General features: G+C 35.4%; 1 protein-coding gene across 9 annotated transcripts in view; it reads right to left on the bottom strand.

Annotated features, from left to right (window-relative positions):
* Positions 1–1,053: 1,053 nt before the first annotated feature.
* MAP3K7 (mitogen-activated protein kinase kinase kinase 7) overlaps positions 1,054–14,928 on the bottom strand; it is a 47,551-nt gene continuing 33,676 nt past the window's right edge. For 4 of the 9 annotated variants that reach the window (XM_030489327.1, XM_030489329.1, XM_030489334.1 and 1 more), the window contains 4 exons: positions 9,822–9,930; positions 6,930–6,991; positions 6,272–6,387; positions 1,054–4,268 (listed from right to left, as the gene is read on the bottom strand). In XM_030489327.1, the coding sequence (XP_030345187.1) occupies positions 4,088–4,268; positions 6,272–6,387; positions 6,930–6,991; positions 9,822–9,930 (468 nt within the window). In that variant the 3' untranslated portion in view covers positions 1,054–4,087. Of the gene's footprint in view, positions 4,269–6,271; positions 6,388–6,929; positions 6,992–7,821; positions 7,909–9,821; positions 9,931–14,928 lie in introns of all 9 variants that reach the window. The other 5 variants (XM_030489328.1, XM_030489332.1, XM_030489331.1 and 2 more) reach the window with 3 other exon arrangements.

Here is a 14,928-nt window from a genome sequence, read left to right as displayed (position 1 = left end):
TTAATGCTTGTTTAGGTTGAAGCCCCAGGATTGGCAGTGCTCTTCAAGTATTTTAAGATATAAATTAATTAATAATTAAAAACTTAAAGTATTTAGTCTAAATTCAGTTTTGCCCTTTCATTAAAGGCAAATCCATCATCTGCAATCAGGATACAGGTTCAAAGTCAAAACATTTGCAGCAAATCTGTCCAAGCACAGTGGGAGATACAAACCATCCCTGCAAGTAGAAAATGGTTCTACAGGCACAGCAAATAACTGATGCACCCTCATGTATGCGCACCTGTATTTATCTGCCTTTACAGAACTCGATCCTTACAGGCTTAGAGCGCCACTCATCTAGCGACATTAAAGCTAACTACAGAAAGCTCAGATTTTGGAAATAGAGACATCTATCAATTCTGATTTGATATATCCAGCTGTCTACACCTATACACATAAGTACGTAACAGCATGTATACATGTATGTATACACATACACAGACTTACTTTTGTAAGATCCTCCTCTTCAACCAGTTCACCACAGGGCAATCTGTACTTTGAGGGTTGCGTGTGCCACACCTCTTTTTGCACTTATCCATTCTAACTTCCCTGCTGTTTGGAACAGGGCACCTGAAACAGCAGAGTTGTTCAGAACAGCTCAGAACAGATTTGAAGCATGATTTTGTGTTCTTTGCAGGCAAGGAGACCATTAAGGGGGATTGTCTGTGTCTGTGGTACAGCAATGGAAACTCTGAAGCAGTAAAATCCATTACAAACAAAATAGGGAAGTTCCATGGAATGGAATTTGTCTGAACTGAACAATGAAAGATGAGTGCTTATCTTTTTGTGGAACGCATATGAAAGACGTCGCATTCTTAAAATATCTTGATACTCAGTTATAAGTAGGACTATTCATCCTACACCCTACTTCTGCACACAGGAAGGGAAGAGCTAATAGCAGAAGAATTTTCTTTCAGTGGTGGGAACAACTGCATGATGATTATCCCCCCACCCAGTGTGGGATTCCATCGGAGATCAAGGATGCCCTGGCAAGTGTTGGGGCATTACTACATGTTTGTGGAAGTCTCTCAGCTTTTATTAATTAGATTCCTGACAACGCAACAAAACCCTGTAGCAGAAAGCCACACTCTTCATTCCTGAATCATATGAAATCATTCACCATTTTATGTACAAGTTTTGAATTACAATCTTCAACTTCTTATCGGAAAAAAACCCCAAAAAGCCTAAAAAAAAAACCAAAACATTTTTGGCAGAACTGCACAGTGTACAGAAGCATACTTTCAATTACACAATATCTTACAGAACACATACTGTAACCAAAAGCAGAGCCTGCTACCTTTTCTGAGAAGGCAGTGCCCAGACAAAACTAGATGTTTCACCTCCATTATTAGAGGAACAGCTTTAACTGGACAAAAAACCAAAAAAAAAACCAAAACCAAAACCAAGAAAAAATTCCTGAACACTCCAGATACTTTAACAGCAAAATAAAAGTACATTTGTAAACAACTTTAAAACAAGAGCCTTATGAAAATAATAAAGGTCACTGAAAGTCAAGCTGTTAAAACTCTTCTTAGCCCAAACCACTATAATCTACCCTTATAGTATTTTTTTTTTTGTTAATGATACAGAGACTTCGCCACACAGAACACTTCACTGTGAAACCTGGGCAAATAATTTTTCAACTTTTGGTAGAATTAAGAAAGGGACAATTTGGAGGCAAAAGGTCAAACTCCAGATTCCCTTTGAAAATTTGAAGAAGAGCAATATAACCCAACTACTGATTGGAGCAGAGTTCAACAGCGCATGGTAGCACAGTACTTATTTTACAGTCTGAGACCCTTTTCAATGTAAACCCTGGCAAGTCATAAGCAACTGTTAGAACAGACTTTTGTATTATGTACCATTAAGTTAGCATTGCATTCATTACTCTAACTTTGCCATAAAGTGACTCTTCCTATCCAATACTGATTGACCTGAAAACAGTGTCTCTGTTTTACGACCAAGCAAACTGTAAAAACTGTCCTGGGAAATGATTTTGTGCATGTAATTATCAACCATGCATGTGAAGTTCAGCATCAGTATTTATGCTGCCCTACTTCATGCTTCAGCATACGTTAAATAAGCTGCTGATCACTGCGTGTGTCCATTTTGGTAGAAGGACAGATGTATGTGAACAGCAATGCTCTGGATAACTTGTGCTATTCCTAATACTACAGTTATTTTCTCTGCCAATTACATTTTGCTATAAATATGTGTGCCCTTAAGTTGATCCCAATATCAATTTCAGCTAACTAATCAAATTATCTGCTAAGGTTTTGGGAATGATAACCCTTCCTTTATTTAAATAAAATGAGGGAAGGGTTTCTAACTCCAAAAGGTTTGCCAATGATAAATTTATTTTCAAGACAGGACGACACTGTTCAGTAAACTGTTTGTCATCTTTCTTGTTCACAGAGAAGCACAATAGTATTGATGTTTTTTGTCAGGTAGGCAGGAAGAGGAAGAGAAAAATACTGTGAGGTTTTTACCCTTAACATTTTCCCAAGTTCTGCTCATGGGCTTTTGTGAATAATTATTCATTTGTATTAAGTCAAATTTCAGATTACTTCTCTTGTATTTCAAGAGCTCAGCAGCTAAATGCCAATTTTCTGTTTTCCTTTTGGAAGAGTGTTTGTCATTAAAACCCTGCCCACAACTGAGCACACTGAGAGCTTATGTAAGGAATAATCTCTCATTATATTTAGAAGTGCCTCATTTTTGTACCAGTTAAAAGTTAATTCATACTCCAAATAACCATTCTGCAATGTAAACAAGTAGTTATTTTCTCCCATGTAATAATAGTAAATAATGACACTGATCATTACATATTCTGTTTGAGTTCATTAAAAGCAATTCTTCAGTCATGAAGACAGCAGGCATTCTGTGATGGACTTCCTCTGAACTATGTTCAAATGAGTGGAATAACTGAGATTCCTGATGGAGATCTAAGCCATTTCCCTCATTCTCTTAATAGCTTCCGCTATTTGCATACTTGACTCCATTTCATAATTTGCTATTTAAAATAAATTCATTTCCCCAAACCCTTCTCTCCCTATCTGAACCAAACTTATTTACATTTATGGTAAATGCTTTTCAGCAAATAAGGTGTAAGAAAAAAAAAAACAAACCGAAACCCAAGAAGTGGTATAAAGGAGCAAGTATTTAAAGTTTTGAATTAATCTGCTTTCCGCATTTCCTTCCAAAGATGCTGTAGAGGCAAAAGCTTTCAAGGTTTAAAACAAACTTTCACACATTTTTGATTCTTTCTCTCTTATAGAAGGGACCAACTTTGCCCAGTGAATCTCCTTCCTGACTTTTGCCCAGTAACTGAATGAAACTGCATGTCATTCCCCCCAAGAAAGTAAAGAAAATACAGACTTTTACTTCAAATATTTTATGAAAGCAAGATTACAAGAAATATATTAGTCAAAATGCAGGGCTTATCAAGCACTGAACCAAGGTTGCTGGCATCAGTTTGCCTACCATTTTGCATGTGGAAAAAATACACTACGTCTAAAGGTAAAAGGCATTACTAATGCATTGTGAATTACTCTGGTCGGCCAGCATCACCTCTGCAGCTTGATGCATGTTTAAGTCCTGAAAATAATTGTCATATTAATAGTCTGAGATGAGACACTGGAACAAAACCATTCTTAAACAGGGAAGTTTTTGTTTTGCTCATATCGAGGTAATACCAAAAACTAAAACCAAGATCTTACAATTTAGCAGCCACTTTAACACTTGTTAGGCTAGCCTTCACACAAGGAGCATGCATACAGCCACTGTTCTTGCTTTAAATTGAGGGCTGTTGGTTAATTCAAGTCACTGTTCTCTCACCTTATTTGATTAACCCGTTGAACTGGATGTCCACCATAGGAAAAAAAAAAATTAAATGATGTTAAGTGTAGCAGACAAATACAGATCACACCAAGAAGCTAACACTCATGAGTTGTCATAATAAGGGATAATAATAACAATAAAAAAAAAAAAAAAAAAAAAAAAATCAGTCTTTTCTGTGCATATTTTTCATTTGAAAGGTCCCAGGAAATCATGACGTGCCTGGCCGTTTCTGTTGCTGATTTCTGATGACCTCTAATTGTTTTTTGCATTGCTGATAGTAAGTTGAGAGACTTTTGTTTTCATCTAACAGCTTTTTATGTTCTTGTACCAGACGAGACGTATTTTGCTGGTCTTTTTCATCCTGGTCCAGTTCTGCTATTAGCTCTTGTCTAAAATAAAGTAATAAAAAAGTAATTGTCATTTATAATCTATTTCTATTTGTGTGTAAGATGACTTCACATGTTTCAAATCAGTATTTGATTATCAGTCTGAACTCATGGCTGGTGATATTTTGTGAAAAAAAAAAAAAAAATCTTATTCTTTACTGTAGTCTGGGGAAAAAATTTTCTTCCAAATCAAATCCATATTTAAACTTTAAAATAGCTGCTTGTCATAGCCTCAGTCTCTGGAATTGTCCTTTATATAATGTCTTTCAGATGTAATTCTACAGGTCACAGCAAAACATCTAAGGATCCACACAGAATTTCATCGATTTATTCAACTCTAATTTTGCTGAACTACGTGTGTATTTAAAAACTCAAAAGGCAACTTAAAAAGACAAAATTGCAGTAATTTTGGTAACTTTTTAGTGAAGTACTGTTTTCTATTTGGACTTGAACTTCTTAAAGCAGTGGAAAAGCAGAATCAAACAAATTATTTTTGTAACTGTCATTTCACTTAATTTATGCCATAAGTGCTCAATATGTTTTTTTAGCAACAATTTGAGAGGAACAAACACACTGATAAACTCAGTCTAAATTATCCTGCAAAACTGATGTAGCAGTTTGTTTTACTATTTGTTTATGAGGTGACAAGAAGACAAGCTGCCAGCAATATTTTAGCAACAAAATAGTAGAGGAGAAAGTTCATGTTAATTAATTGTTGCCATATGGTTTGTAATTACAGTTAAAGAAAACTTAATCATTCTATAAAGGTTGAACTAATAACTACTTTAACCAGCATTAAATTTATCAATCACAACACTGGCTTTTTGTTTTAACACCTATGGGCAATTATGTTCGAAGAAAAAACAGTTTGGGAGAAGCATGTATGCAAACTTCCTAGAAAAAAAGATGAAGTAGGAATCTAAAGGTAACAAGTTAACAGTTTTGAAACAGAAATACATTTTAATGTAATTTATTGACCTTTAGAGACAACAGAAATAAAACCAAAATGACGATCTTCATGCAAACTTCAGCATCTCCTCATGAAGTCTAAAAATTCTAGTTGCACTTGAAAATTAAGGATGCTAAACCAAAAGCAAATAGATGATAGGTCGATCTCACAGTCACTTTTTCCCCCTATTCTGTGTGCTATTTCTAATGTAGAAGAGGAGAGGTTTATACACACATTTTTCTCATTAGCTATTCCAAAAACACCAACGCAAACTCCTCATTAACAACTGCTTGTCTGCAGTGGCTCAGACACTGGTGGGTAACAAGCTGGTTACTTGGTCTAGCATGGGAGTATATACGACCTCTCAGAGTTGCTCCCAAGCATCCGGAAACAGAAATGATAAGAAGCAGAACTGAAGTTCTGAAACAGCTATAACTTTGGCCCTAATCCAACAATACATGCAGTTGCTTCACTTATAGGCAAACACAATGTAAGAGGAAAGAGTTTATTTCTAGTGCACAAAGGTAAGAAGGTACATAACGGCTTTTAAGTAGTAGGTCCTAAGCCCCTGGTAGAAAAACATAAGACGTGTGTTGATAATATCATTGTAAATGTGATGCTTGAAGAAAGTCAGATATAATTGAGTAAAATGAGTAACATTGACATATTACTCAAAATTCTATAATCCATTAATCAAATGGTTATCTGCAAACTAAAATTGAAAATCTTTTACTGGACAGTATTGGAAATAAAATTCCAACATTCCTTGACAGTCCAGATTCTTCATTTGAGATGATACAAATATTACTAGCATGTTAAATACACAGATGTGCCACAGACTTTGAAGTAGGATTTGTCTAGAAGAGCCCTGATATTGATTAAAACTTCCAATTACCTGCTCTAAGCATCTTACCTGTACTGAGCAGCTCAGTATTTCTGAGATTAATGTTTCTATGAAATGTTACTTCATAAAGCCAGAAATAATAGCCACAGATAACCGACTTGGTGTAAAAGAAACATACAGAAAAACAGAAAAGGTTAAACACATTTAACTTACTTCCTCTGCAACAGCAATGCAATTTCTGTCTGAACTTTCATATATTCTTGTGCCATTTTGCAGTGCTGTTCAAACACAGCCATAGATTCTTTGGAGTTTGGGCACGGTGCTAGAGGCTGAAAATAAATCAGACATGTTAAAAACTAATGAACCGATATCCTAGTATACAGTGTGTTAGAATGTCTCTGCAGTGTATTTATAACGGCTTTTCAAAACCAGTAAGCTTTTAAAAATAAGTGTTAAACCATGCCCTGGAAAATGTTACTGCAATGATGTCAAAGTTGACTCAAACTACAGTCATTGACCCAATGGTTTCTCCATCACAAAAGTCAAAGTAGTGTTTAATCCCCCACACAATAAATAAAGTGTATACAACAATTTAATTCAGTAACACTCAAGCAAATTATGTCTTGTTTTGACAGTCAAACTCAGCTTACATTTGGTTTTAGGGATCATGTTTCCCAGGGCCTCTTTTTAATAGCTTGATCAAATCCGAGTCAACCAATCTCAGATTACATAATATACTTTTTTAGCCGTGGTCAAAAGTTAGACAGAATATAAACACAGGTAAATACGTGGCACTGTATTTTGCAGCCTAAAATTCACACATTAGAATGAAATACAAGATAAAGAATCTAATAAAGCATGTATTTATTACCTGTAATTGATGATCTAATGTAAGATATGCCATTGGGATGGAGTTATCTGACCCATTGGTCTCTGTAACAATACCAAGAAAATTGTAATGTATTTTGACAGCTAATTCTATTCTTAGAAGACAAAACCAAGAATTCTAAGTAACTTCACAGTACACAGTCTGAAGTGGAAAGGCAAATGGAAATAGCAGTGCTCCAATCCCAAGGCAGATGAATCACTTTGTTTTTCTGATAAAAGCTAAGAACTTCAAAAGTATGGTCTATCACACCACGAAGAAATAAAGATTAATGTTATCAGCCTACACTTCTAAAAGCCATGTAACAGCATACAGATTTTTCAAATACTATTTTTATACAGTTTGCAATCATGTTCTCTATTTATAAAAAAATTGTCATTTCATTCTTGTTTATGAAGGATCAGCCAGCCAGCCCATGCACCTAATGATTTTAAAATTAGAAGCTGTGCAAACCAGTTCTGCCAAAACAAAATAAGCACAACCTCCTGCTCAGTTTTGAAACCTGCTCCCAGTGAGGTCTGTTAGTATCTTCCTCACAACATGCTCTAGGGCATCTTTTCTGCTCTGTAGAGATACTTGTGGGTAGCAAGGAACCCAGTAACCAATCTATCTCCTGGGTCTGGCTGCTCTCTTCTTGCACTGCAATTACTCTATATTTCTCTAGTTCTTTCATTCCAGATTTAACATGGTTCTGTATTCTTACAGATCCTATCTTAGGATCTGTAGCCCACGATCTGGAGATCACAGGGTTACTGTTAAGCTTCAAGAGATATAGGAGTAAAGACACATGGAGAAACTACTGATTTTATAGCTGCATTATCGCTACTAGAGGATTATATGGAGGAGGGTAGGTGGGGAAAAAAAAGGGGCTGCTTACCCATACCCCAATAGCACCTGCCACAGAGTAGTCGTGGTAGAGAAACTAAGGTGTTGCCCTCAAAGACTATGCTATCTCCAAGAGCAGCTTCAAAAGGAAACAGAAATAAGAGGGTGGGAATGAAGAAAAAGTGGTTAAGCGTATGCTTGTAAGGAAACTGGAAGGTGGTAAAAAAAAAAAAAAAAAAAAAGAAATGGAAAATAACCCTAAAACCAGAGACTTAAACCACAGTATCTTAAGTGAGAACAGTATAAAAAGTCCTTCTCTACATGAGACTATTACCATATACGGAATATTGCTACAGCAAAGGAATTATTGCAATGTTTCAAATATACCAATACATGCAAAATACTTCAAGATGACATTCCTGAGCATTTCAGCACGTTGTCACAGAACTGTAATCCTGCCTGTGATTGACCAGATTCGGCCGCATACTCATTTTCTCATTTTGCCTCATTAACTTAAAAACATACCCTCTTCTACAGAAAGCTAAAATTATTTCTCTCTTTACAAATTCAAACAATTCTTTGTTCATAGATTGCATAAACTTATCAAGAAAAAATATATGTATGTGGTACATTTTGTATTTACCTGCGTATAAGCTCAGTGATTTCTGTGGGCCAGAAAATGGACCTTTTAGCTCTAGTTCTGTGCTGCACATAAGGCCAAAGACCTGGGGCAAACTGTCTTTGCACTGGCATACGATCAGCAACTTTCAGTTCCCAATGAACTGTTGACTGGGTAAGAGCATGCTGCTACGTAAGGCAGCAACTGCCGTAAGTGCTCACTGCCTAAAGCAACATAGGACCCATGCTACACAAAAGAGGGCATAGGGTGGGCTGTGGCAGTGGGCAAGAACTTTGGGAAATTATGAGTGACAAGGCATAGAGTGTGATCAGGTAAAGTGACAATTGACAGAAAGAAGCAAGCACAGAAAAAAAATACAAGAGTACGTTGCCCTCTCCCACTAAAACGGGGTTGGGGGAAAGTACACATCTTACATAATCATCTTGTATTTGGTAAAATACAAGCGTGCACATATATACACACACATACGTATGTGTGTATATATATATATGCTTGTGCAAAAGTCAGTCCACATGCAAGTTTCCATTTCGCAGTTGTTTACAGGAAAAGAATGGAAGAGTCTGACCAGCCAAAGATGAAGCAGATAACAAGAAAAAGATTTCAAAATTTGAGGCACTACGAGGTACCAGCTTAAGATTCAACACGTACATTTTAGAGACAAAAATGTAATTCTTCTCTGTATTCTAAAAAGGAATTTGTGGGGATCCATTGTTTTCATGCAGTACAGTATTGGTTCTTTTCATAATGGAGTGTGTGATGACTTTTTAAATTAAATTCTACTACGTAAATTACATTAATTCCTAATCCTGTTTCATAACAAAAGAACAGTGATACTATGGAAGTATTTACAACACTTCTGCAGACACACTTGTGTTAGTTTGTTTAAAACCCAGTAAGATTGTGCACGCGTGTACATTCTGCATAAGCAAAATTACAACACAGATCAAAAATAGAATTAACCAGCTGATACTCACCTACATAGCATTTCACTCCAGAATTCAGAGCAATGAAAGCTTTAACTGTGCATTCATGTTACAAATGCACAAGACTAAAATACTCTAAAAAAAAAAAAAAAATCTCTATTTCCTAAATTCCCCAAAACCACACTACACTCAAAAACTGGTGCTAAAAGACCTGCATTAAATACTACTATCACAGTATGTACAGTACTTTCTTTAAAGCAAAATGCTTGTAATTTTATGTAACTTAATATAATCTGTATAAAAAAGTCCTTCAAGCCAGTGTGCAAAACAAAGCAGTAATGTAATGTTTTAATTTAAGCAGAACTAAAATGGACTTTGACTTTGGCTGTGTAATTTTGTTAGATGTTTAGGCACACATCCCACACCATAGTCAAATACATATTTTATAGTTTTTTAAATGCAAAAATTAACTAATGAACAAAGGAGTACCTGCATCATCAGGTGTCCATGGATTACGAGTTGGCTTTTCAGAGGTTGGTCCCGAGGTAGTGATCATTCTCACACTAGGACTAGATGATCTACTGCTGTTTCTACTCTCCTGAAGTGATAAAATAGAATGACAAAAGTTAACAGAAGATTTTTTTAAGGGCTAATTTAAAAAACCAAAAAACCTCAAACCAACCCCCCCTCCCAAACCCAACTAAAAACCCCAAACATTAGTAAAAGAAAAATAAATGTGAAGAAACCTTAACCTACAGTCCTCCCAAATACTCTCCTCTCCAAGTTTTCACCCTGAAAGCTCTCCAGGTAGTTTGATAAACTCCATATGCATTTCACTGACAATTTCATCTCCCTTTCTGCTCCATTTTTACCATAAAAAATAAATGGATATGATTTTGCCATTCAGCATAATACAAAGCAGTGCTGAAGTTCAAGATCTTTATATAAATGCGTGACATGATGTCTAGTCATTTTCACACTACCATTCAGTGAAATCTAGCAGCTTTGTAACACAAGGAAGAAATAAAGTTTATTTCCAGTGTTTAATCAATGAATGGAACTAAATTCAACTAAACAAATGCATCTTAGTGACTATGCTAGACTGCAGAATATTAATCTACAGTTTTCTTGTGGTTCTTAAGTTAACTCAGAGGTTAGGTGATTCATCTTCAGAAAACATGAAAAACAGTGTTTAATCAATAAGGATCAAGAAATTAAAGCAAAGCAATTAGAAAATGAGTACATTCTTTCTCACAAAGCAAATTAAGAACTAAAATAAAATTATGTAGGAAGTTCCTTTATATACACAGCTTGACTCCTCCAATCCTTTCGTTTACCAAAAGTGCAAAAACATAATCATGAAGACTTCATTATTCTACTGAGCTGCTTTTTCAGAATCATTACTTACAATTTCTTGTATTTCATATACCCCTTCCCTGACAGTAACACAGTAAAGGACTTTAGACTACAAACCCCAGTGAGTTTTACAGAAAAACAATGAAGTAAAAAGATGCTATTAAAATACAACTATTTTCAATATGGTGTATTTATCATGAAATGATTAAAGGTCCTGTTTTTCAAAAGAACCACTCAAATATACATTACCTAGAAACCATATTTCTTCATGACTGTCATTTCCAAACATCCTATCTTAATTTGACTTCTAAAAGTCAGGATTTCAGGCAACTAACAATCCAAAGAGTAACAAGATTTTACACGCTGAAATATCCATTATTTCAACTGCATTATGCTTCTCCTGTAATTTTTATTAACCACTCAGTGTTTTATGTCAGTAGCCAGAAAAGGGCAATAAACTATTGTAGAAATAATCCAATGGATGATACTATCAGGATGATGGCATCAGACATTTTCAAAAAGCTTTTGCCTTGGAGTCTTTGTTAACATTAATCAAAGTTTAAGCTGCTTACTGTCATTGTCCTCAGATATGATGATAAACACTTTGCTGATGCGAGAGGTCAGAAGACAGAGCAAGCATTTAACAGCATGTAAATCCTTTAAGCAAAGATTTATTGAGTATCTAAAGTTGACAGCAAAGGGCACCTGAAAAGTACTCTAGTTACAGTAACTTCTCAATGCTGTAGTAGATTGCTTGATGTACCAAATTGTTTTGATTCATCAACAGGAGAAAAACCCTTTTCCTTGATAACATTATTTAGGCAAAATTACTAGAGGTAGATACAAAAAATTGGTACCCGAAGCATATATAAAAAGCATTGCAAAGTCCAAGGGAGGTTCCTCAAACTGAACACATTAGATTACAGCACTGAAGTGTGTGTTAAGTGAGTTGCTTTAGGCCTCCTAGACACCAGCCCCTCTGATGGGTAAGCCAGTGCCTGTTCTTCAGCCATCAGCTTCTGCTACCCTTTCACAGGTATCCTTTCACCCTTGCTTCCTCCAGGTGCCTCAATACACTTAACAGACTTGTTTTCAGGTTACTTTCAAAGCATCTTTGCCAGGCAGCCAAACCCACATGACATTGTTAGCTGCTTAGCTTTCATTTCTCAGACTTCCAGTCTTGAAAAGCTGTCACACTCTGAGGAATAATCTTGCCCCAGTTTAATTTAAATGGGCAACTCAATTTAAAGAAATCATTGTCACTAGCCCTCCTCAGCTGTGGATTTTATCTCGCTGTGAAAGGGGAGGAAAAAAAAGTGTATCTGTGACCAATTGTGAAAATGATGCAGACAGAATGATTCATCTGTATAATATCAGATCTCCTAAAATATCACACTTAGCCTGCATGCATGTGGGCATGTACATTCTAAACTTGCTTCTCAACTGTTCAATACAGTACATGTTTTTTTAAATATATTTTTATTCCATTTCAAAGTAAACTGTAAGAGTTATGAAGGCCCAGCAACAGCTACAAAAAAAAAAAAAAAAAAAAAGTATGAAATAGGACATAGTTTGGTATTAACTGTAGTGCTGTGGAGGAGGATGTACCAAAAAAACTAACCCAATGAAAGATTCACAGGCAAGGACACAGCTACCTTACTAGATACCTGATCACAACCTGCAGTCCTTGACTGATTATGCCAAATAGTATCTGTATAAAATACCAAATCCTGTAAAGACTCTATTCAGTGTAAATAGCAGGCTTTCTGTGTTCCTTCAAGCCCCCCAAGTTTTTATGGCTGCAGTTCAGAGTCTGCACATCTGCTTCAGTGTTACAAATGTGTTTAGGCAAGAGCCGTAGCGCTGGACAGGTGACATAATACAATGTTTTAAAATGCAAGTACAGGGAAATGGAAACGCAGAAGAAAGAATTCAGTGCAAAAAAAAAAAAAAAATTTAGGTGGAAAAATGAATAGGGCATCACATGGATGAAAACAAATGGAAATGTAGCATGTGACTGGACAGAGACAGTTGCATCAGTGCTGCTCATGTCACTTGGAGTAAAGTTCAGTCTAAGGTCACCAAGCACTAGAGAAGTCTGTGAAAAATCAGACTTAAACACATATTCTCAACACCAAACCACTCCAACAGCTCATCCAACGATGGAAAACCTTTGGCTTCACATATTTTCCTATCCAAACTGTTGATGTAAAAGGCTCGGTTGAGCAGTAAAATCATCTGCAAAGCACTTTTATTGTCTGTACTTGATAACATTAGTAAGAGCAATGCCTTAAATGTCTTAACAGTATAAAATGGAAAATGCCTTAAATGTCTTAACAGTATAAAAAGAAGTAATAAACAGCCACAAACCACCCCCCCAAAATTTCTTCTAACAGTATACAGAAATAAAATATATATACACACAAACATAAAACATACAAGAAGGTCAGATTAAAACAGACCAGCAGTTAAGCAGGGAAACAAGAGTCTTGGTCTACCCTTTCAGGTAAGCAATCCAAACTATGGTATATTTATTATTATTATTATATTATTGGTATTATAAGGTGTTTTTCTCCACCTTAAAAAAAAAATCCATTCCAAAATGGATTAATCTTCCGGATCAAGAAAAAAAAAATTAAAATTAGTTACTACAGAATCATTCTCTATCGACACAGCAGCAATTTTTAGGAAAATCATGTTTAATAAAAAGATTTCTGATCAGCTTTCTTGTGTTAGTCAAACAGTTAAAAAAGAAAAGTGGCACCACTGCAGTCCTTTAATGTTGAGCAGGATATGGGCTTACAAGGCTTGGGTGAGGGAGTGGATGCACGCAGTGCGGGGAAGAAGGATGTTTGCAATGAAGGGAGGGAAGGGGAAGAGGATATTCACATTAGACAGGATAACCTATATATGGTCTGGTGTCTATGGGGAGACAGGATAAACCCACCAGAGCTACACTACTCACAGATATTTTTATTGCTCTGGTTAGTAGCCTGCTTATATGGATAGCAGTTCAAGATTTTTAATAAATTCAAGGCAATGAGGTTCAGAGCTACAGAAACCCATAAAGTGTCATCTTAAGTCTTTTGCCACAATTACATCGTGCTTGCTTTCTTCATTTTTTTCCAATTTTTTTAAAATATACAAACCTATGTACATCAAAAGTGAGCACTAGTTTCTGCAGACTTTTTTATCTCTTCTCACACTAAAAAGGGGATGAAAATACATTGTTTGTTTATAGGGACAGTGCAAAAATTTCTTCCCAAGTGCATTTTTCATGCCTGTTAAAATACCATGTTTTCTAGATTTTATCAGAATGTTTTCCAAAACCTGCAAGATAGAAGCATATAATTGTAATTCCTACACTTAGATTTCCAATATGTACACAACAGAAACAAGAAAGTAGAACGTAATGCTAGTACCTCTGTAGAACCTCATCGGAAACCGGTGAGGTAAACAAAAAACCTTTTCTGCATCCTCCTAGTCACAAGAACAATTTAGCTAGAACATCCATACAAACAGTGGAATAGGTTTCAAACAAAGAGTATTATAATAGTTATTAAGATATAAAGTAAATGCTGAATTTATATATTTTAAAATATTAACTATTCATTAAAATTATCAGAATGAAAAATTTTAAATTAAAAAAGCTATAATTAAATATATTAATACATCAATCAGTGCCATTTGGTATAACTGATGTACTGTCACATAATTTTTTTCTTAAGTCTTGCATAATTTTAGTGCTACAATTAACTGAATAGGCTAACCTATTTGACTAAATTTTGCAGTTGCATTTCTTTCTAACAAACCTATATCCTCTGAAGATATTAAAATGTGTTTAGGACGAATTCCTTATTTTCTGATAGTTGTACGTAGTAAATTCTACCAATAATACCTGGGGGACTGATGGGGGACTGATGAGGTTTCTGTGGCACCACACTCCACAGAATTAAAGACGGATCAAATGTTGATCTCCTGATAAATACATGTATTTTCCCCAAAATTACCACGTATTTTAGATTACTGCAGAAGGTTGTTTAACATGGAAACCCAATTAACCTGATGAATATTCTGAGCTCTGGTTTTCTACATCTAAATAACAGTAGAGATCTCAAAATTACCAATTCACACTAATGATCAAATAGTCTCTGTGAATTACTGAAACAGACAACACAGCAATTAAAAAACACAAAATAGACACATCTGAATGAAGCATTAGCTGTACTTTTCTCATTTA

Source organism: Strigops habroptila, chromosome 6, assembly GCF_004027225.2.
Source record: "Strigops habroptila isolate Jane chromosome 6, bStrHab1.2.pri, whole genome shotgun sequence".
Classification (NCBI taxonomy): domain Eukaryota; kingdom Metazoa; phylum Chordata; class Aves; order Psittaciformes; family Psittacidae; genus Strigops; species Strigops habroptila.
The sequence above is the reverse complement of the archived record's forward strand: the minus strand, read 5'-3'. Positions and strand labels throughout refer to the sequence as shown.